Source organism: Sarcophilus harrisii, chromosome 2 (genome assembly GCF_902635505.1).
Source record: "Sarcophilus harrisii chromosome 2, mSarHar1.11, whole genome shotgun sequence".
NCBI lineage: Eukaryota > Metazoa > Chordata > Mammalia > Dasyuromorphia > Dasyuridae > Sarcophilus > Sarcophilus harrisii.
The window spans coordinates 9,274,093-9,296,332 of NC_045427.1; the positions used below are offsets into that span (position 1 = coordinate 9,274,093).

The following is a 22,240-nucleotide window of genomic DNA, read 5'->3' on the forward strand; positions in this document are numbered from 1 at the left end:
TCTGTCTGTCTGTCTCTGTCTCTCTCCTTCCCCAAGAGCTGAGGGGAGGAGAAGGGGAGGGGGAGGGAGATGACTCACTCCCCCTACCGCTAGCTGCCTCAGCACTGTTTGTAAACCTCCCCGCCACGTGCAGCCTGGTCGAGCTTGAATCACACAGACATGGATGCCGGCTGCCAAGTCAGAGAGGGAAGGAGGGAGGCAGGCAGGCGGGCAAGAAGACGCTCTGGGGGTGGGGGTGGGGTGAGGAGAAAGCAAAGATCAGTAATAGGAGGGCATTTTTTTTTTTTTTTCAGACATGGGAAGGGGCGAGTTGGCCAAGGCAGAATCCTGGGCAAACTCCCAAAATTGCCTCAGGCGGCCCTCAGCCAACGGAGGGTCAGCGTGGAAGAGGAAGAATAGGAGACAACAGACATGGGGAGCACTGTGTAACCGCTTGGGGTTCTCCCGATGGGGTGGCACCCTTCCCCCATTCTCAATCAGTGCCAAGAGGACAAGGGCAACTACCTCACACAAGAAGGGGATTTCAATGAACTTTGGCTTCTTCCCAGCAGCTTCAGAGATGGCCACAGCTCACCAGGCAAACATAGACTCTCCCATCCTTCCCAAAGACCAGGGAGCCAGGGATCCTGACAGATTCTCTCCTACCTCATCTGTCCCCACCAGGGAGCAGCGCCAGCCCCATCATGGATGAACAGCCCAATGACTGTGATTCAAGGGTTAACTAATCAACTGAGGATTATTAAACAGCGGTTCTAGGCTCTGGGATACAAGTGTAAAGAATGGAACAATCTCTGCTTGAAATGTGAGTCCAGCAGAGCACATTGGGGCCACAGAACACGGACCCGTTCCTCAGCGGGCATCTTGGGACTTGCTGGAGAGCCCGGCTCATTGGTGGAAGCTGCACCGGGGAATGGGGCCAACCTGAGCAGAGCACATGCCTGCTGCTTCCCCTCCCCCGCTGCTGCTGCAAGAAAACTGAGCGGAGGGAGGGCGCAACCAGCAGGTGCCATCACGAATGCCATCAGATCTGAATGTCCAGCCCACGTTCCTTCCTTTCCCTGGCAAGTGGGAAAAAAAGCTCTCCTTCCTCTTCCCCTACTCCCCCTCTGGCTGTCTGAATCTCAGTCTCTCTGTCTGTCTGTCTGTCTCCCTCACACTCTGTCTCACAGACACACTCTCTCTGTCTCTCTCTCACTCACACACCCGTCCCACTAAATTGGGCGACTGTGTCATCCAATCCTTCAATTGACAGAAAAGGAAACACAGGCTCAGGAAAGCGAAATGATTTGCTGGAGGTCACACAGTAAGTAGGGTAGCAGCGGTGGGACTGGGGGCCAGGCTCTGGTGCACACTGCCCTGTTTCCTTGGGAAAGGCATCCTGAAAAGATGTCTGTCAGTGACTCGAAGTGAGTTCCAGAGGAACTACTGTGAGGATTCCCACAGTGCTTGGCATGAAGTGGTTCAGAAGAGACTTGTTCCCCCCCTCTACCCCCCAGACTGCTTCCTTTCCCCCTTCCCTGTGATCCCCGGCCCTGGAAAGGGATGGGTAAAATCTCCGGGCAGAGGGACTTACTGTTCCTGATTTGGCTTCCATCAGTGCTATGAGCTGGGGGTGCAAAATGCTGCCGCTTTGGAGGTTCTCAGTGTTAAGGAATAATCCCCACAAAGGCTGGCTGAATAACCTGGACCTGGTGCCACATCTCAGACAAGCGAGCGTGCAGCCCGGTGCCCGACAGTCTCCTAGGCAGCCCTGCTACTTGGGGACAGCTGGAATGGCTTCCATCAAGCTCAATCAGTCTCTGTAAACTTCCAGGGCTCCTGATCCCAACCCCTCCTCCACAATCCAGCCCTTCCAATACTTTAATCCAATGAGTACATCTGCTTCTGCCCCGAGGCAGCCTAAGTATGGCCATTTTCCACCCCCCACCCCCTTCCCACAATTTATCTCAACACAGTCATGTCCCCTTCCTGGTTGCCCCCTCAGGACTTGCTCCAGGGCGTCAATGCCCTTCATCAAGGTGTTTATGAGGGAATTCAGTTCTGGAAAAGGTAAAACACATGTGGCCCCAACACATAAACAGGGCCAGCTGTGACCCACAACCTGCGCTCCCCTTCTCACCAGGCAACTCTGCCAGAATCATAAACATTCCCCTGGCTGCGTCCCCACTCCCAGCCTTCCCCCTTCCCCACATATCGGCCCCTCCTATGGGAGGCTTGCTCACTAAGGGATCTCATTTCCATTCTTGGGCTGGGAGTCACTCCCAAGAGGCTCTGGAAGCACCTTTGGGTGCTGGCTGGGGCCGAGGGTAAAAAAATAATCTGCAGAGCTCTGCTCCCAAGGATGACGGGGAACAGCATCCTTCCTTAGTGCTCCCTTTACTGCCTCCTCAACTCCCATCCTCATACATGCAGGCAATTACTGGTAGCTGCCCTCAGGGGGCTGGGTCAGGGCAGGACAAGGCAGGGCGGCTCATCCGGTTCAGGGACAAGCCTGCCCTTGAACACGGATGAGCAGAGAACCTCATGGCTGGATGGGGATGGAGCCCCGGGGTTCCCAGAGTAGAGGTCAACGAATGAATTAATTTTTTTTAAGCATTTGGTAAGTGCTTACTGTATACAAAGGCTTGTCCCAAACTCCAGAGATACAAACAGATTGTATAATACAAATAAGTCAGTACCTGTTCTCAAGGACAAGCCATGGAAAACTTGGCCCTGTTTCAACCCTCAATTCTCACAAAACCAACAGTCATGTCCGCCTCCGGCAGTTCCAGCACCTCAGAGAGTTTGGCCTCCCAGGGAGGGGCCGGGGTGGAAGGAGATGGGCTGGGGAAGGGGTGAAGAGGGTATTTCCATCCCTGGGCTTAGAGCCAGAAGCCTCTGAGTGTCAACTCCCTCACTCACTACATGACCCTGAACTAGTCCTTTGCCTTAGCCAAACATCGAGAATCAGGGGGCTAGGCCAGAGAAGCTGCTCTAGCTCTAACTTTTCGTTTCTAGGCCAGAGGAGAAGAACCTAGGCTTGAGGGGTGAGACATCCAGCATATGAAATCACTTGGAGGAAGAACTGGCAATTCCAGAGAAAATGTATCCCCCCCTTTCCAGATCATCCAGACAAGCGAGAGGACCCATACCTGGCCCGCGAAGCAGGTGGACAAGCCAACCCCCCTTTCCCCCACATTCGGCGCCCCTTGGGGCACGGCTCTGCCCCCTCCCTCCTCCCACATCTGCCGGGCCAGGCCTTGGGCCGCCCGCTCTCAGGGCTTGGGGGAGTTTTGTTTGCAGCGCAGGGGGCTGCGGGGAAACAAGAGACACATTGGAAAGTTGAAATTGGAGCCTGATGCCTGGGGGAGGGGAGCGTGGGGGAGCAGAACCAGCCCGGGGGAGGAGCCTGCAGGGAAGGCCCCTCTAGCCTGCTCCTCCCCGCCCCCGGCCCCATTTGCTGTAGCGCTCGCCCCGGCGACCTACTCTGCCTTCTCACCTGCGCTAGAGTCAGCCTGGACAGGAAAGTCCCTCTCTTCCCCCCCTGCAGGGGGGCCCCCTCCACTCCACATCCGCCAAGTGCCACATGGTGCCCACGGGTCCCCAGCCCCGGAGGTGCCGGCGGCGGCGGCACCACGCACGCCCTGGCATGACGTCACCACTCCACCCAAAGCCCGTCATCCCTCCCACTGGCCCGGCATGACAGCCATCACCATGGTGACCACAGCATGAGCAATGATATCATGCCTCCTCCTTCAGGCTCCCTCGGGGAGCTCTCCTCTCCACCTCATTTTCCCCCCCTCCCCCCGGGATTTCTGCTGATTGGGTGAAAATTCACAGCAGCGAGGGGAGGGGGAGGGGGGCAGAGAAGGGGGAGGGGCGTCAGTCTGAAAACATTACAACAAATCAAGCCCCAGCTTCCACCTGAGACACCCTCAGCCCGGCGCCAGATAAGGCGAGCCCCCCCCTGCTGATGGATGCCCGCAGCCCCCCGGTCACCCCGAGGGCGCCCGGGCCCCGGGCCACAGCCCCCTCCCCCCGCCCCAGGCCACACTGCCCAGGAGCCGTGTGACCTCCGGCGCCAAAGTACCTTGATTGCCACGGCGGTGGCTTGTCCCCAAGGCTCCGCGGCGGCCCCGTCCCCCGGCTTTATCTCCACCTGCAGGAGAGTCCAGGACAACAGAGGAATGAGCCAAGGAGACATCTCCCCCACAGAAGCATTGTTGCCGTCCCCACCGGAGCTGGGGAGAGGGAAGCTCTGTGGGGGCGGAGTCTGGAGCGAGGAGGGGAGAGGGGGCCAGCTTTCCGCAGCAGCGCCCCCCCCCCCAAGCTCCCTCCCACCGCTCTCCTGCCTCCATGGCCATTGTTGAAGGAGCTTGTTTTCCTTCCTCTTTCCCCTCCTTCTCTAATTCCCCAGCCCCCCGGAGGCTTGGGACGGGAAGGTCCCTTCCCCAGTCCGGCTGTCCCCCTGTGCCCTTGCGGCCGCCTACCTTGGCCACCCTCCCCAGCGCCGCGGCCGCCGCAGACACACTGGTGCATTCGCCGGAGCCCTCTGCCAGACTCTCCAGTTATTCTAAGGGCATCAGGAACTCCCTGCCCCTCCCCCCCAAGAGGCACTGCAGATGTGAATGCCAGGCCCAGCTAAGCTCTGCTCCACTCCACTCGGTTCCCCTCCCCAACACTGGGGGTGTGGGGAAGGGGGGCCCTGGGGGAAGGCACCAGAGCCAATCCCAGTCAGGATCTGCCAAGCGGGGGCAGGGCACCTTCAAGCCAGGCTTTCAGTGGCTTAGAATTGGACTTGCCAGGCCACATGTCATAAGAGGGCCGTGCGCTAGGACCCGGGAGCTAGCTGCCTGCTCAGCCATGTACTGCCTTCTCATTCCCCAGAAGCCCCAACCCGAAGCGGGGGGCCCAGCAGCCTCCCCGGCGAGGACCCTGTGACAGGCGGCCCCTGCTGGGGAAGGCGAGGGGAGCGGAGCCGAGAGCTGGAGAGCCGCGATCCCGAGGGCTCCCCCGGAAGCTCCCTGGGATGCCCCCCCAGACCCCTCAACCAGCCCTGCCGGGAACTGGGACAAACAAACCCCCCCCCCAGGTGAGAGAAGCCCCCCAGACTTGGCCCAAGCCCGAGAAACCAGGCAGATTCCCGGAGGTTTAGCCTCTATCTGGATAACCTAGAACAAGAGCCTTTTAACTCTGAGACGCGCATCTCAGCTCTGATGGATCCCTGCGATCAGCAACCTGGACCGGTCACTTCGATTCACTGCTTTGAGCCTCAGTTTCCTCTACTGTCATCTGGGCTAATTAGCCTTTCTAACTCAAAGTATAACCTCCGAGTATCACCTACAGGAGACAGGTGATTATTACAAGCTACTGCTTGCCAAGAAGGGGTGAGGGGAGCGTTCCCTGTGACTGATCTCATTCCCAATGCCACCCCGGGACAGCTTGGCCGAGCTGTCCCTCTGCACCGTCATTTCTTGGCCAGCCCAGGCACTTCCCCACCAGGCAAAGTGACCCTTCTGCACACGTCCCAAACTGTGGCCACAGCCCCTCCTCCGAGGGGTCTCCCACACTGGATCCCTCCTCTGCCGTTGCTCCTCTGCCTCCAGAAGCCTCAGTTTCCTCCAGCTGATGATTCCAAGGGGCCCCCGAACCCCTTCTACTACCTCTTGCTGCTAGAAGAAATGAGCAGAAGTGCTCTGGGCTCGGGGAGTATGAACAGGCTAGAATGATCTCAATCTTTTGGTAAACTCATCTTTATTTCCAAGATTTCAAATCTTTGGAGCACAAGGTCAGTGACTCCGATTTCTGGGCATCTCAGATGGGAGCACAGCGAGTCCCATCCCACATCCTTCAGGGAACCAGACTCCTTCAGTCCTGCTGATCGCAAAAGAAAGCATGATGCAACGTGGAAAAGCCCTCAACCTGAACATAGAGGTCCTGGGATCAAATCCTGTTTTGGTTCCTTGCTACTTGTGCCCAGTCATGCCACCAAGAGGGAATAATAGAGGAATGGGGGGCAAGAATTCCTGCAATGATTCTGTCCCCTCATTTTCCCATCTGGAAGACAGGAAAGTTGAACTGGGTGGTATCTAAGATTCTTGTCAGAGAGCCTTTCAAAATTTCTTAACCCATCACCCATTTTCAGTTTCAGGAGCTCCTCTCCCCATCCCCTCTTTATAAATGATTAAATGAAAAAGCACCCTCTGGGCACCTCCTCCTAACTTAGTATTGCCAAGAACTGGTTACAGTGTAAAGGACTCTGGGACACAAGTGGGAGATGGTGGCCATCCTGTGAGGGGGGTGGGGGGACATGAAGGGGACTCTAGGGCACTCCATCCAAGGGGAGTGTGGGGGGCTGGATGAGACATGGGTGTCTAAAGCCAGACACATAGAGTCAGTTAAGATGAATTCATTTCAATGTTTATCTTAGAAATAGCTTAGGATCACTCGACTTTTTAGCCTTCTACTACATTCTCTGCCTTAATAAGGATCAACTCTGGGTCAGCTCCATTTGTTTTCTCTGTGCCCACTACTAAACTTTTAGGCATTACTGAAAAAAAAAGGGGGGGGGGCATCTCATTAACTCCCAAGATTTCCATTATGACATAGATGAAAATGGCACAGCAAATATCACTTGTAGACTTCTGGCCCTGATGTTCCAATGGTACTGCATGTTTTTACCTGGTACTAGAAGCCCTTGCTTATTCACCAACTGGAAAGCATAATTTTCCTCCATCACAAACCAGACCCTTTGCCTTTCTGCACTGCGATCAAGAGTCTTTCAGAGTCACCAGAGCCAAAACCCCAGCGATCTTTGGGTTCCCCTCTCCCCTTGATTCCCACAGCTCCTCACACCTCTGTGTTCTCTCTTGAATTCACCCTTTTTTTTTTTCATTCAGACATTCGTCAGTTCTTATCTGAACCCTGCTAAACTATCATACACACCAGGACGAGATTACTTTTCCTAAAACACATCTGGCAGTTCCCTGCTCACAAGTTCTCAGTGCCTCCTGATTGCCCATCGTTCAAGATGATCTGAAATTTGGTGCCAATCTACTTTGCTAATTTGAGGGATTCAGATTATCACAGTGCAAGGGTTCGGTGCTTCTGATGCTTACTGCCTAGGTAACTCTGGACAAGCTGACATAAACTAAGGATCTGAGACTAGAAAGGACTCTGAAGTCCCATGGTGACCTCCCCGCTATGGTCCAGTTTTATCTATGCTCAAGACTCCCCAATCCTTCTCAATATATTGTTTCCTATGCCTGGAATGACTTCCATCACCCCCGATACTTGATCTGGGAAATTCCCACCCCTTATTTGAAATCAATTCAAATACTCTCTCCCTCTTGTATCAACTCCCACAAGAGGGAAAAAAAAAAACCCTCTTCCCCCTTGTAAAAATAACATATAGTCTTTATGGAATCCTGCTTTAGTTTAGCAAGTACCCTTTCCATTTGGCAAGTAAGGCAACTGAGGTTAAGTGACTTGCCCAGATCAATTTAAACTCAGATCTTCCTGATTCTAAGATAAAGCCTCCAATCCCAGTCCCAGCCTCCCTCTGGGAAGTGCCGGCTGAACCATGGGAAAATTTTGCATCTCATATATTTATTGCTCACTGCCCACAGAGAGCTATTTGCATTCATTCAAATCCATTCACTGAAGGCAGAGACTTCCTGTGGGAAAGGTCTACAGAAACTCCCCACTCACACTCATCCCCAGGAAAATCCAGTCATTTTTGGAAGCCCTCTCCGGAGAAGGAACCCAATATATGCCCAACATCCCTCAGGACTTTGAAACAGCAGGATTATCCTTGTGCAGCCGGGATCGCTGCAACTTGCCCCTATTATTCAGGGTCAACCCCCAAGAGCCAAACCTAACCTCTTGTCGAGAACAACGATTCCAATCATTGATGATAAACAACTCTCATGGCACCACTAGGTTGCCTTTTCTCTAGTTAAATGTCCCCAGGTCCTTTCCTCCTCAAGTGCAGTCTTTTATACAAGGCTTTTGCTGACCCTCATCCCCTCAGCCACTGGGTAACCCCTTTAAAAAATATCACCTTATGTTTATCTATCTCTACTTGTATATATGCATGCTGACTCCTCCATGAGAATGTAAGCTTTCTGAAGGCAGGGATGCCTAACACCACATCTGGCACATAGAGTAAATGCTTAATAAATGATTAATGATGGTCTCTAGGCCCTTCCACATCCCGATCATTAGTAAAGATGATCTGTAATTTATTACCGACTTCCCAAAAGGTGCTGTCCAGTACTGACCAGAAGGCTCCAGATGGGGTCTGAAAAGGGCAGAGTCTACAGATACACTCTTAATACAGTCCCAACATCACAGTCCCAAGGGTAGGAAGTTCCTGTCCCCTATTCGGTATTAGCAATTCTCCTAATTGTATATCAGTTGCAAATCCGAGAAGCCATCCATTTATCCCTTCATCTAAGTCATGGATAATTCAAACAAAAAACAAAAAACTCATGCTTACTAAATGGTAAGCACATAAAAACGGCCTTCAACAAATAGAACATTTTTGATCCTTGAAGCCCACCAAGAACTCCAAGTCTTCTTCAGAGGAACCACTGGCCAGTCAGACCGCACTGATCTTATAATTAGAAGAGTGATTTTTTTTTTTCAATCAAATCTGAACACTGACAACTGCCCTTATTAAGTTATCTCTCTTGTTTTACAAGACCACCAAGATCTCTTGATCCTGCCCCCTACTCGGTATTAGCAATCCTTCTAGTTGTATGTCAGTTGCAAATCCAAGAAGCCATCCATTTATCCCTTCATCTAAGTCATTGATAATTCAAACAAAAAACAAAAAACTCATACCCTCAGAAAGCGCAATGTGCTCTGCACTAAATGTTTGCTGAATGAATGACTGAGCATTGGCAGAGATGTTAAAGCCCCTTGGCTTTATCTCTCTGGCAAAAAGATCCACATAATCTTCCATCCTACCTATGGGGGCATGGGACGGGGAAACCTCTTCTTCATCTCTCTCCCCTTTACTCCCAAGTCCCATGAGTTCACACATCAATCTCTGCCTAAGTAATTACAGCCTATCACATCTTCCTTTATATTTGAAACCTCTTTGTCGTCGCCATGGGAACTGCCTTCGCCTTCACTCACTGATCAGGGTTTGCAATTAGCCCGTGCAATGATGAGGCACTGTCAGTGACCCAGGTGGGGGTTGGGGTGGGGGGAGGGGGCAAGCAGGGCCAAGGGAGGAAAAAGAGCAAGATGGCAGAGAGAGGAGATGGTTTCGGAGGAAACTCTGTGGAGGCAGTAAGTCTCAAAGAGAGGCCAATTTGAAAAAAGGGGAGTAGGTCAACAAAGCTGGACAACAAAGCCTTTCCTCTCCCCCATGAGCTAGGCCGCTGTCCTCCTCTGGAGGGAGGCTAGACAGAGTAAGAGAAAGAACATTCCAAAGTAGTTTGGAATCAGAGAGTCAAGGGTTCAAGAGGTGGGTGACCAGGACCAGGTCAGCCTCTTCCCAAACCCTCAAAGAGTTAGGAGGCACAATGCCTGGAGTGAGAGAGACCTGGATTTAAAACCAGTCTTCAACAAGGTCACAAAAGAAGTGGACTAGATTTCAAGCTTTAAGAAAGCCTACTTAATTCATGAAACCAATCCCCTAATTTACAGATGAGGAAATTGAGGGCCAGAGAAGGTGAGGTGGACAATCATATTTAGGGAGAGGTCTTGGGACCATAGACGTCCCAACCAGGTCCCCTCATTTTACACATCAGGAAAATGAGACCAAAAGAAAGTTATTTGTCCTCAGTCACTTAGGTACTGAGCTAAACTACAAATCCAGCACTGCTTCCAGTAGGCCATGGCTAAGGCTCCCTTCCCTTCCTTTCCAAAAGTCTCTGATCTCACAATCCATGATCTTAAGCCCCTACTACGTATCAGTCACTAGAGAGAAAAGAAGAACCAAAGTCTGCTCTCAAGTTCTTGAGTCTAGCTGAAGAGACCCATGTCCGACCTCTAGGAACGTCCAAAATAGATTCGGGATAATTTTGAGGGGAAGGCACCAGCAGCTGAGATGGGAGACAAATGCAAGATCAAAGGACTGTCAGTGAGGGAAATATTGCTCTTCCATTAGTCAGCAAGCAGGCAAGTGACCCATTTGACCTTCAAGACACAGCACCCCCCCTCCCCCAGGCTCCATAGCAGCACATGAGTCTCAAACCTCTCTCTGCTGGTTGCCTGTGAGAGACTCGGCTTCCAGGTCCAGAGCTCATTACCCCTCTCTCTTGGCATTAGGCCCACTCACCTGGCTCTCTGGGACCCCTGCCAGTAGTTAGTCTAAGTTGGCCGTGGCTGTGAAGCTGAGAATCACAGAATTATACAACCACGGACCCTAGCAGTCATCTAGTACAACCCACATCTTAACCTCTCGCTGCCTCAGTTTTCCTTATCGGGAAAATGAGGGTAATAATAGGCACAGGCAGTTAGCAGGCATAATACCTGGAGTGAGAAAGACCTGGATTTAAAACTGGCCTCAGACACTTACTAGCTATGTGACATTGGGTAAGCCATTTAACCTTGCCTGCCTCAGTTTCTTCATCTGTAAAATGAACTGGAGAAGGAAAAGGCAAATCAAAATTTTGATTTTCACAAAAATCAGTATTTTTGTGAAGAAGATCCCAAACGGGGTCATAAAAGAGTCAGACATGATTGAAAACTGACTGAACAGCAACACTATTAGTCTTATTATTAGTAACAACACTCGTAATTCTGCCATCACTGCCGCCATATATTCAACATGGCTATTGTGAGGATCAAAAGTGAAAACCCAAGCAGAGCACTGTATGAACCTAAGTGCCAGGTGAAGGCTGGTTCTTCTTAAAATTAGGGAATACAATCCCCTCTATAAGAACCATGGAGAGTGGCCAAGGAGCCTGTACTGGAAGACCTGAAACGGAGAGCTCAGCTCTCTTTGGGACAGCTTCAGTTAGGAAGCTTTGAATGAAGTCAAATCTGCCTCTATAATTCCTTCCTCCTACCAGTACCCATGCCTTCATATGCCCTGGCCCTGCTCTGCCCGCAAGGGTCAAGCAGAACAAGCTTGATCTCTGTTCCACGAGTCTTTCCACTAAATAAAGAAACTCTACCACAAACCCCCAACTCTCCTCACATCCAGCTCCTTGAGCTGCCATTGTTGGCTTGGGCCGAGATCATTCTCAGCCTAATTCCCTCCTCCAGACAGCTTGTCCATGTCCTTCCTGAAATGGGACCCAGTCGGTAATGATGGTAATGATGGTGATGAGGAGAGCTCAAGGTTTCCAAGCACTTTGCACGACTCCAGCCATTTAATCCTCAAAACAGATCTGGGAGGTAAAAGCTATTATCACTTCCATCTTATAGAGGAGGAAACTGGCACCAAAGTTAAGTGACTTGCCCAGAGTCACAAGCCAGTATCAGAGAAAAAAAATCTGAACCCAGGTTCCTCACTCCTAGTTCAGTGGCCTGACCAGGACAGAAGCTATCCACTCCTTCTCTATAACTCTCTAACTCTCTATAACCCCAACAAGGGATTAGACACTATCTGTGAGCTCCATCTTTGCCTCAGCAATCAACAAGACAACTTTATTTCCAACTCAAGATATCCAAAAATATTTCAGCACAGATCTCACCCAGCTGTCTTTGTTTGCCAGCACATCCTCCTTCTCCCCTAAGCGGCTTGGAGCGCACAGTGGTAGCTTATGGGTCAATGTATGAAAGCAGATTGCACCCTGCCTAGGGTGTGTGTCTGGATGGATTTCAGACAGGAGCCCTTCTAGTTCACCTCAGCCATGACTGGAAGGAGCCCATAATGGTGCTACTGAAGGGAAGAAGTTTAAAAAAAAATGCTTTTCCATATGAGGTCTCCTAGCTTTCCCTCTACAAACTAACACCTGAACTGGCAAGGTGTCTGTCAGCCACGTCACCTGTAACCAGCTCCCTCAGAAAGGGCTACACTTTTAGGCTTTGTCAGCCATGTCACCTGTAACCGGCTCCCTCAGAAAGGGGCTACACTTTCAGGTTGTTGACCTCTGCTCCAGAGTAGGTGGAGAGGGAGGTGAGATACAGCAATTATAAATAACAAGTCCCATTTCCACAGTGCTTTAAGTAGCTAAAGCACTTTTGTGGAATAGCCCTAGTACTAGGCTTAGTTTCCTTAGTTTTCTCAATGGTTTAAATGAGGTGGCAAGATGACCTCTGCAATCTCCCTGGGTTCTCAGTCTGTGATCTGGTGCACTGAACATATTATTTTTCCATTTTGTAGACAGGAAAACAAAGATTCTGAGGGTTAGTGACTCCTTTTGGTTATGTAGCCAGAAAGGAGTAGCTCTGGCCCATGAATAAAGGGGTTCTGATGTCAGCCCAGCCTTTTATCTACCAGGCCAGTGGCCTCTCCCTGGGATAAGGGATGGATTCAGGCACACAGAGGGGATGGGCTGCTCACTACTGGAAAAGATGCTTCCTTGGATGCCAGTCTGCCAGAGGAGGGAGGAGGCAGAACAGCAAGGAAGAATGTCCCTGGGTAGGAGGACCAGGCAGGTCAGAAGGACTGGGATCAAATCTCAACCCTGCAATAGCTGATAAGGCTGGGGATAAAGAGCCTTCCACTTGCCACGAAGGACAGGTACCATGGACTGGGCTGGGCTGGTACAAAGATCCCTAGACAGGGCATTGGAACACAGAGATTCTAGCACTTAAGAGGCTGAGCCATGGTCTCCTCACTTGTAAATTTAAAATAGACACATTTGCTATTAACTCTTAACAGGATTTCTGCAAAGTAGTAAGAATCATAAAATGCCACGAGCTATTATTGTTGTTGTTATTATAATACCCAGGACCCAAAGGCAAGGAGGACTAAGCCCTGCAGGCTGTCCAACTCCCCACTAGTGACCCACCCATTGAACTTGGTTTGCTCTCCCATGAGACCAATGGTTACTTCAAGTTTAATTTTGCACTCTAACCTGGCCATTCTCCACTCCTACTCCTTCACTCACACACAGAAGTATATTCTGCTCCTGGGAACACAAAGACCCACAATTTATTCAAAGATCCTGGAGTCAGGGAAGCAACATGATCCATAGGAGAATGCCTCAGATGCAATAGAACAGGAGAGGAAAGAAAACAGGAAGAGGAAAAGCTGCCCCCCTCTAGGTCAGGACACATACTGTGTCCTAAGGGACCCCACTGCAGGAAGAGCTTGGACTGCTCCCAACTTTTTCCTAATATCAAGCTTTAATTTTCCTCTTGCTTTCAACCTATTGCTTGAGTTCATCTCTCTGGGATCAAAGGGAACAAGTCTTTGTCCTTCTCCAAAAAACTCTACCCCCTCAAAACAAACAAACAAATAAGGCAGGGAGTAAGTCCTAAAGTCTCAATGATTCCATTCACCTTGGGATGAATGGTATCTTATTGCTCTTTCATGGTCTCAGAGCCCACCACACAGTAGGGCCACAGTCTGCTGAATCTGTTGAATTCTTTCTGCAATCTGATGGGGAGAAACTGAAACTCGGTAACCTTTGGTTTCCAGAATACACCTTTTCTCATACCTTTGGCTTCTGACTTCTCATTAGTAACTACTGTTCTGCAATATGTAGCGTGGGGAATTAGTGCCCAATATCTGAAGGCTTGGGGATTCAAACTTAAAGGAAACATGCTCTGGGCCCTCCAAGAGCTTGGATGAAGGGTGCACTGGTGTGGGGAGCGGGCACTAATCTACAGCCACATAAGGCCACATTCCTAACCTTGAATAGGAATCTCCTAATCATATCCAAGCACTGCCCTAACTTTGAATGGGCAGATATCTAGGCATCCCCTAATCACATCATGGAGCTTCCTATGACCAGAAACTCCTGAGCAGCTCATCCTTGGGCGGGATACCAACCCTTTGTCTAGGACCCCCACCCTGTACTGTGTTTGTACAACCCTGCCTTCTTCTTTCCTACTGCCAAATATGTCTGTACTATTGCACCCATTAAAATGAGGCTTGATCAGATGGATTTGTCTTGCCTCCATTTTGCACGTCCCCTCTCTCTTGCCCTTATCTCTTTTCTTCCAGGGTCCACACACTCTGTCTCGCGGGTCAAGGCACACTGGGAATAGCCATTGAATATATATATATATATATATATATATATATATATATATATATATATATAAAATAGCACCAAGGATAGACTGTCTGACAGCTGAGATGAGGGTCAAGGAAGGAGCTTCCTGAGGACTAAAGGGTGATTAAGGAGACAAGTCCCATACTTTTTCAGGAACACCCAGTCCTCATTATATTCTGAACAGATCTTGTGTATTCTCTTTTCTTCCCCCAAACATCCCCAGATTGTCCAGAGGAGTATCGAGTCAGGACCAGCAAGAGCCGTTGTCTTACCTCTCAAATGATCTGGTTTGAAACCTTAGCCATTTCTTTTGTCCCATCTGAAGATCTCAAAAGAAATGGCAGCCACACGGGGGACAAAGACAAGGCATACGAGGTGATTCATTAAGACAAGAAGTCAATGTTTTTTTATGTTGGCGAGGAACTGGAAATTGAATGGATGCCCATGAGCTGGGGAATGGCTGAATAAGTTATGGGACAGGAAAGTAATGGAATAGTACTGTTCTAGAAGAACTGATGAGTAAGAGGATTTCGGAAAAGACTGGAAGACCCACATGAACTGATGATGAGTGAAGTGAGCAGAACCAGAAGTAACATCCTACACAGTAACAAGATTATGTGTTGATCAACTGTGACAGGTTTGGCTCTTTTTAACAATGAGGGGATCCTGGGGCAGCTAGGCGGTGCAGTAGATAAGAGCAAAACCCTGAAATCAGGAAGACCTTAATTCAAATCTGGTCTCAGACACTTAATACTTCCTAGCTGGGTGATTCTGGGCAAGTCACTTAAGCCCTAATTGCCTTAGCTAAAAAAATTAAAACAAACAACAACAACAAAACACAATGAGGGGATCTAAGGCAATTCCTTGGGATGGAAAATGCCATCCACATCCAGAAAGAGAACTATAAAGACTAAATGCAGATTAAAACGTAGTATTTTCACCTTTTTGCTTATTTGTTTCTTCTTTCTCATTTTTTTTCCCTTTTGGTCTGGTTTTTCTTGAACAATATGATGAATATGGAAATGTGTTTAAAGGGAGTGTGCATGTTTAACCTATAATAGATTGCTTGTTATCTTGAAGAGGGGGGAGGAGCTAAGGGAAAGAGAAGAAAATTTGGAACACAAAAGTTTTACAAAAATTTATGTTGTAAACTCTCTTTACATGTATTTGGAAAAATACGCTACTATGAAAAAAGACAGGAAGGGGTGGCTAAATAATGCAGTGGATAGAACACCAGCCCTGAAATCAGGAGGACTTGAGTTCAAATCTGGCCTCAGACACTTAACACTTCCTAGCTGTATGATCCTGGGCAAGTCACTTAACCCCCATTGCCTCAGCGAAAACAAAAAAAAAAAAAAGACAGGAAGCCAATGGCATGGTTCAGCTTCCATTCTAGAGACCAAAGCTCTCACATTGTCTTGATACTTTAGAATCAAGAGTTTACCTCCAACATCATGGAAGACAGGAGCCCAGCATATATCTGACCATAGAGGAACATGAAGTTTCAGTGAACATACAGTATAGATAACCTAAATATTCTCACAAGATGACAGACATAAAGCTGGAGGAACCTTGGGGGCCATTTAGTCCAATTCCCTCATTTCACAAAACTCTGTTTTCATAACATTCTGGTCCACAAAAATGAAATGATTTCCCTAAAGTCACATAGCCAGGGCCAGGGTTCAAATCCAGAGTCAGAGGGTCTTACTCAAATTCCCATTAACCAATCTCTGGGTCCAATGCTTTGCAGTATCTGAAGCAAAACTATAGTTGTAATTGTTCTGCCAAAGTTCCCTTTTAATGTCGTGACCCAGTTTCTCCTATTGTCCTATTTAGTTATTCTGCCTTAGGTTATAACCTTTCCCTCTTAATGTTTGAGATAAAGGTTTTATAGACAATCCTTCTTAATGTTTGACAAGATAAAGGTTTATCCATTTTAGATGCCATTAGAATATCAGTAACCTCCCTCCCATCAGGTTATCCCCACCTAGGTCCCTCCATTATGTCATTGTTCTTGTTATTCTATAAAAAAGCTCGCGGTCCCCATACTCTAGACTCTGAGATGATAGTCTCCTCTAGCCCTGGGATCAATCATGGATCTATTGGTCCCAGTATTTCTCTCCATTTAATAAACTATTGAATTGGTCTCTAATCTCTTGTCTTGCTCAGTTTCTTTGGCATTACATAATGAAAAACAAGGAATATTCTAAAAACAGTCAAGGAAATCTCAAATTGGATAGATTTTTTTAGCACAAAAGGCAATCATGACTCTTCAGGTTCCCAAACATCACTCTGCATATCTCTTCAGATACCTTTTAAAGCCTTGCCTGTCCCTTAGGTCATTGTAGAAGGACAGAGTTGGGAGGGTCCTTATGTCAGAGATTATCCTAACTCAAAAGACATTGGGGCGCAAAATGTTAAGGTAGGGCAGACCTTAAAGCAATAAATATAAAAAAGCTAAGAGGGACAAAAACACAAAGAATCCTGGGGTATAAATTAAAATACCAAATATCTGGGATACAGTGTGTGCTGATATGAGGCCATGTGCTTATAAGAGAGCCAATTGTTAAATTTCAGCGTGAGCATGTCCACTTCAGAAAATTGGCAAATACTATAAATCAGGGCAGGATTTAATATTTTGCTGATTTCTATACTTAAGAAAATGATGGAGAAAATATCAATAATGCAGATGAAACCTAAAAATCGCATGTTTTTTGCCCTTTTTTTTGTGGGCTGGTTGTTAAACATTTGCCAGCACATTGGCTAGAAAGGACCTCGGAGCATAAAACTTAGAAGGGATCTTAGGACAGAGAAATGTAAAGTCAGAATGGAAAAGAACTATCTTAGAATAGAAAACATAAGAGCAAGAAGGGATTTTAGAATGGCACATCTGGGAGGGATCTTAAAACAGAGATTGTTGGAATAGAGCCTTAATGACCATTAGATCATACCCTCCCCACTCTAAAGACAAGCAAACTGAGGCCCTAAGAACTGAAGTGCTTTGTCTAAGGTTGCCTAGCAATGTTAAAGCAGCGATCAGAACCAGGGAACTCAGTTCTGTTCTCTATTAAAAACACAAACAAACAAAAATACATGAAACTACCACATAGCCACCCAAGGAGAATAGAAAAGATGGTGGTCCAGGAAAAGAATGAATTGCTGATTTAAAAAAATAAAGTCATTGGAATGAAGAACAAAAAGTGGAGCACTAAGCCCAGGATTTTGGGTATTCCTCCCCTCCAATTCTAGCTACCTGTATGGGTTATGTTAGCTCATTAGACTAGAGGCTCCTTAAAGCCAAAAACTGTCCTGCTCCCTTATGTCTGTATTCACAGTTCAGTCTGAAATCCTGCTGTCTTGCAGGTTATTGTGAGAATCAAATAAGATAATATTTGTAAAAGGCCCTTATCACAGTACTTGTCACACAGTAGGTATTATATAAATGCCTTTTCTCTCTCCTTTCTCTCACGTGCCTTAACCCTGACTTGTCCCTGAGATCCTGGAATAATATTTAATACCTAGAGAAAGCAGCAGCAGGGCCTAAGAGAACACAAAATGAGTCCAAACCCAGTCCACACAATCCCTTCCAAAAGTGTGGAGAAGCTATGCCCTAAGAGTCTAAAGTTGGAAAGAAAAGATAGAAAAATTAGCAAAAGAAAAAAAAAAAAAAAAAACACTTCACCACAAAGAGCCATTATGTAGACAGGGGTGCCCAAGCCATAAATCCAGTGCCCTATGCCATAATCCATTGACGGCTGCACTTAACCCCTCTCTTGATCTCTAGCTCACATCTCCAAAGGGCTAGAAGACACCTAGAAATGCATGTCCAAAACTTAATTCATGACCTTCCCCCTCCTAAGCCCTCTCTTGTCCCAATTTTGCCATCATGGCAAGAGCTCCGCCATCCTGCTTGACTTGAAACATTGATTCCCAATTCTTTCTCTCCCACCCCCTAGCCAATATTTGCCAAGTCTTGTTGATTCCACCTTCCCAACATCTTCCATATATGCTCCCCCTTAACTCCTCTGATACTGCCATAACTCCTCCCTTTGGATCTGGACTATGCCTTCTGGCTAGTTTCCCAACTCGTCTCTACCTCCGTGCAGTCCATCCTTCCTCCCCTCAACCATCGCCTCCAAATCAGTAACCTCCAGAGACTCCCTATTACCTCCAGGAGCATATCTAAAATTCTGTTTACATCCTAGCCCCTTCCTCCCCTACCCTTCCAGTCTTCCTACATGGTGCTTCCTGATCCCAGAGGTGATTTCCTTAATGTACCTCTAAGAAGACATGAAAACTCCAAGCATTTTCACTGGCTGTTCCCCATACCTGGAATATTCTCTCTCTCCTTGTCTCCTTCCCTGACTTCTCGCCTTCTACAAGAAGCCTTGCTCAGTTCACTATAATGCTAGCCTTCCCTCTGTTGATTGTCTCCCATACATACAGGCTATGCCTTGTTGTCTATATCTTGTTTGTACGTGACTATTTTGAGGTTAGCTGTGACTGTGAGATCTTAGAGAGCACGAACTTTTCTTTTGCCTTGATTTATATCCCCAGCACTTAGCACAGTGCTTAATAAATGCTTAGTGACTCGGCGGGTTCTCACTCTCTCCAGAAAGCAGAGATCGTCTCACTTCATTGTTTTGCACAGTTATTATTATTATTATTATTTTGATCTAGTGAATCAGGTAATAGAACTTAATAAATATTTGTTAAATTCAAAAATAAGATTAGATTTGCAATTTTGATGTGGAAAGTCCTACCTGTCATATAATGCAACGACCCAAGGCCAAACTGCTATTTATGTCTAAGATTCAAACCCTGGTCTTGATTCCAAAGCTAGAGCCGTTTCCCCTGCACCACGACACTGGTTGACTGAGGTGGCCTCCAACTCAGACTCCAGGATCCTCCAACTCAGACTCCAGGATCACCAACTTGCTAGAGCATGTCCAGGACAGGCAGAGCAGAGTCCTCCAAAGTTCAACTCTTTTAATGATGGACAGCTCCTATTGTTAGGATGATTGTCTTTACGTTATACAGAATGACTGTATTGTGTAGCTGTCATTTCCCGGGAGCTGGGTAGACACCTTATTCTCCAAGTAGTAGGAGATGGCAATGATATAACTGGCAAGAGGAAACCCCCACTCTCTTCAGCTGTTTCTCTCATTTCTGGAACCACCTCAGTTGTTCTTCACTTGATTTAGACATCTAGTCATGAGGTCATAGGATGGATGACTCTTCCCCTACCCTCATACCTCCCCCCTTCCACTGTGAAATCCAGAGCCATAACATTATCGTGCCTTCTGAATGTCATCAGGCCGGGCTTCTTTTGTTCTGATTATCGCAAGGAATTAACAGAAGTCCTGTGGGGGCAGTCCATTGAGTTCCTAGCCCATCTTCACTTAAGCTGGTTACATTACTCTATCCTGTCTAAGCAGATGGGATTGATGGGCCCTGGTTTGACTCCCCTCCATGACCTTAAATAAGGTCACTACTCTTCTCCAGGATTTCAGTTTTCCCATCTCCAATATGAGCATGAGCTTTAAGGTCCCTTCCAATGTAAAAACAAAAACAAAAAACTCATTGTTGAATTTTCTATCGACTTTGGGGACCACCTCCCTCGGTCTCAGTCTGCTTCCGTCACCCAGCTCCTCACTTGGTATGATCTGGAAATATGCTACTCATAGCACTTAGATCTGTATCCAAGTCAAATGTGGATCAGGGCAGGGTCAAGGGCAGAACCTGGAAGCATGCCAGGAGAGCTCTCTCTCCAGACTGGCAGTAACCCATTAATCCATGCCGTTTAGACATTCTTGTTTAGCCGAGAATTCCCTAAACTCTATTACATCATCAGCGAGCCGAAGGGTCTCCGACTCAAATTGCCTTAAAAAAAATTTTAATTACAAATCTATTTTCAGGAAATGATCTAAAATTTGTCTTCACAAGGACTATTGACTTGATTTCGAGTTTTTCATAAAATGATAAAACTGGGAAATAGAACATGAGATTGAAATTGGGGCTGCCACTCATCCTCACCCCCAGTTCTGCCTGTCACTTAAGGACTATTAAATGGGAAAGCGACCCTTCCTGTTCTGTTTATCTTACATGTAAGAACCAGGAGCAATGAGAACAAGTTGCAAAATGGTGGATTTTAGGCTTATTGAAAAGAAAAAACTTTCCCACTAACATATTTAGGTGTACACACACACACACACACATAACCTTTGACTTGACAATGCCATTATTAGACTTATATCCTCAAAAGGTTAAAGAGAGAGGAAAAGATCCTGTGTATATATAATATTCATGGTGACTGTTTGATGTGGCAAAGAGCCAGTCAGTAAGGGTGTGCCCAGCTAGTGATAAAGAGCTAAACAAAGTATGGCATCAAGATGTGATAGGTAGGTGGTTGGACAGACAAAAAGCAGGAAGGAGGGGGAAATTAGGGAAGGGAAGAAGAAGGAATAAGCATTTATATAGTGCTTACTATGTGCCAAGCTCTGTACTAAGCACTTTGATTCTTACAATGACCCCGAAAAAGTAGGTGCTATTATTATCCTATTTAAAGTTGAAAAAACTGAAGCACAGGAAGTTAAGTGATTTGCCAGGGTTCACTCACTTAGAAAGTGTCTAAAGCCAGAGTTGAACTGTACTTTCCTGCAGGTCCAGTGCTATCCCACTAGCTGTCCATCATGATAAGATATTATTGACAAAATGACGAAATAGACAGTTTTAGAGACAACTTGGGAAGACCCGTATGAGCAGAAACAGAGTGAAGCGAGCAGAACTAGAACAATTTACACAAAAGCACCACAAAGAAAAATAACTTAAAAAAAAAAACTCTGATCAAATTCTAGAGGAATGAGAAAAAAGCCAACTGCCCACCTCCTCCTGCCTGAACTCAATGGTGAACTCAAGATGCAGAATAAGCCATATTCTTTGCACATGATCATCATGGGAACTTGTTTCACTTGACTATTAATGTTTGTTCTAAGAGCTTTGTTATACCTTTTCCTGGGGTGAAGGGAGTGGAGCAAAAGGAAAGCAGGAAGGAGGAGAAATATTTAGTTAACTTAAAAAACAAACAAACAAAAAAAACCAAATGTCATGCAAGAAGTAAAGCATGTACAAGTGAGGTAACTCTGAAAGTTCAAATTTTACGTTCTTATGTGCTTAAAAAAATAAAAGTCAGCTGTATATAATAGCCTGCAGTTTCAGGAACAACATTCTTTTTCTATTCTATAATGTATATAGAAATGGCCATTTTACTTGGTGTTAAAGTTTAAAAAATAAAATTTAAACAATCTTCCTAAGGTACTCAAAAGTTAAATGAAATGCCTCAGGAGGCAGTGAGTTCTCCCTCAGTAGAGGCCTTCAAAGAAAGGCTCAATGGTTATCCACCTGTCAGGTTACCATGAAGGGCATTTTTTTTTTCAGGTAAGGGTTGAATTGATTGCTTGATTTCCTAATTCTGGGATTCAGTAATCTTTTATGGGAATATCATGCCAGTTTCAGAGAAAAAATGGGAAGATTTGAAGGGACTGATGCAGAGTAAAGTGAGCAGAGCCAAACATTTTATGCTACAAAATTAAAACAACTTTGAAAATCTTAAGCTCTTTGCTCCAGGAAACTTGATGTTCAAGAAGTCTGCCCATCTTATGATTGAGATATGATGAACATGCAGATCGAGGCACATTTTTGAACCCAGTCAATATGGGAATGGTTTTATTTGATTGTGCTTATTTATTATAAGGATTTCCCTTTTTGCAGTATGGGGAATAGTGAGGAGGGGGAGAATTGTTGATAACGGAAAAAAAATGGTGAAAATCATGAAAGTCTTTCCTCCATACTCTAAGAGATCCAATTGTGTAGTTCTGACTGTTGTATATATTCCCAATCTATATATCCAGTAACTATGGCAAAGAAACAATTGAAATCAATTAGACAAGAATTTTTCTTTAGTTAGTCCATGTCAGCTCCTAATAAATGCCACGTCCTTTTCTATAGACTCACAAATCATCTTCTTAACTCCTCAATCAATTCAGTATATCTGTCCCCTATCCCTCAACCTAAAGGCCCTCACCATTACCATACCACCCCATCTTCATCTCTCCTCCGTCTTTGTCTCA

The 22,240-nt window shown here is 46.8% G+C and overlaps 1 protein-coding gene across 5 annotated transcripts in view; it reads right to left on the reverse strand.

Annotated features, from left to right (window-relative positions):
• The window catches only part of TET3 (tet methylcytosine dioxygenase 3), a 126,824-nt gene that overhangs the window by 93,210 nt on the left and 11,374 nt on the right, over positions 1–22,240 (reverse strand). For 2 of the 5 annotated variants that reach the window (XM_031949629.1, XM_031949628.1), the window contains exon 3: positions 4,070–4,138. The exons of 1 other annotated variant lie outside the window; for it this stretch is intronic. In XM_031949629.1, the coding sequence (XP_031805489.1) occupies positions 4,070–4,138 (69 nt within the window). Of the gene's footprint in view, positions 1–4,069; positions 4,139–4,469; positions 5,175–22,240 lie in introns of those variants that run through there. 2 more of the 5 variants (XM_031949631.1, XM_031949632.1) reach the window with 2 other exon arrangements.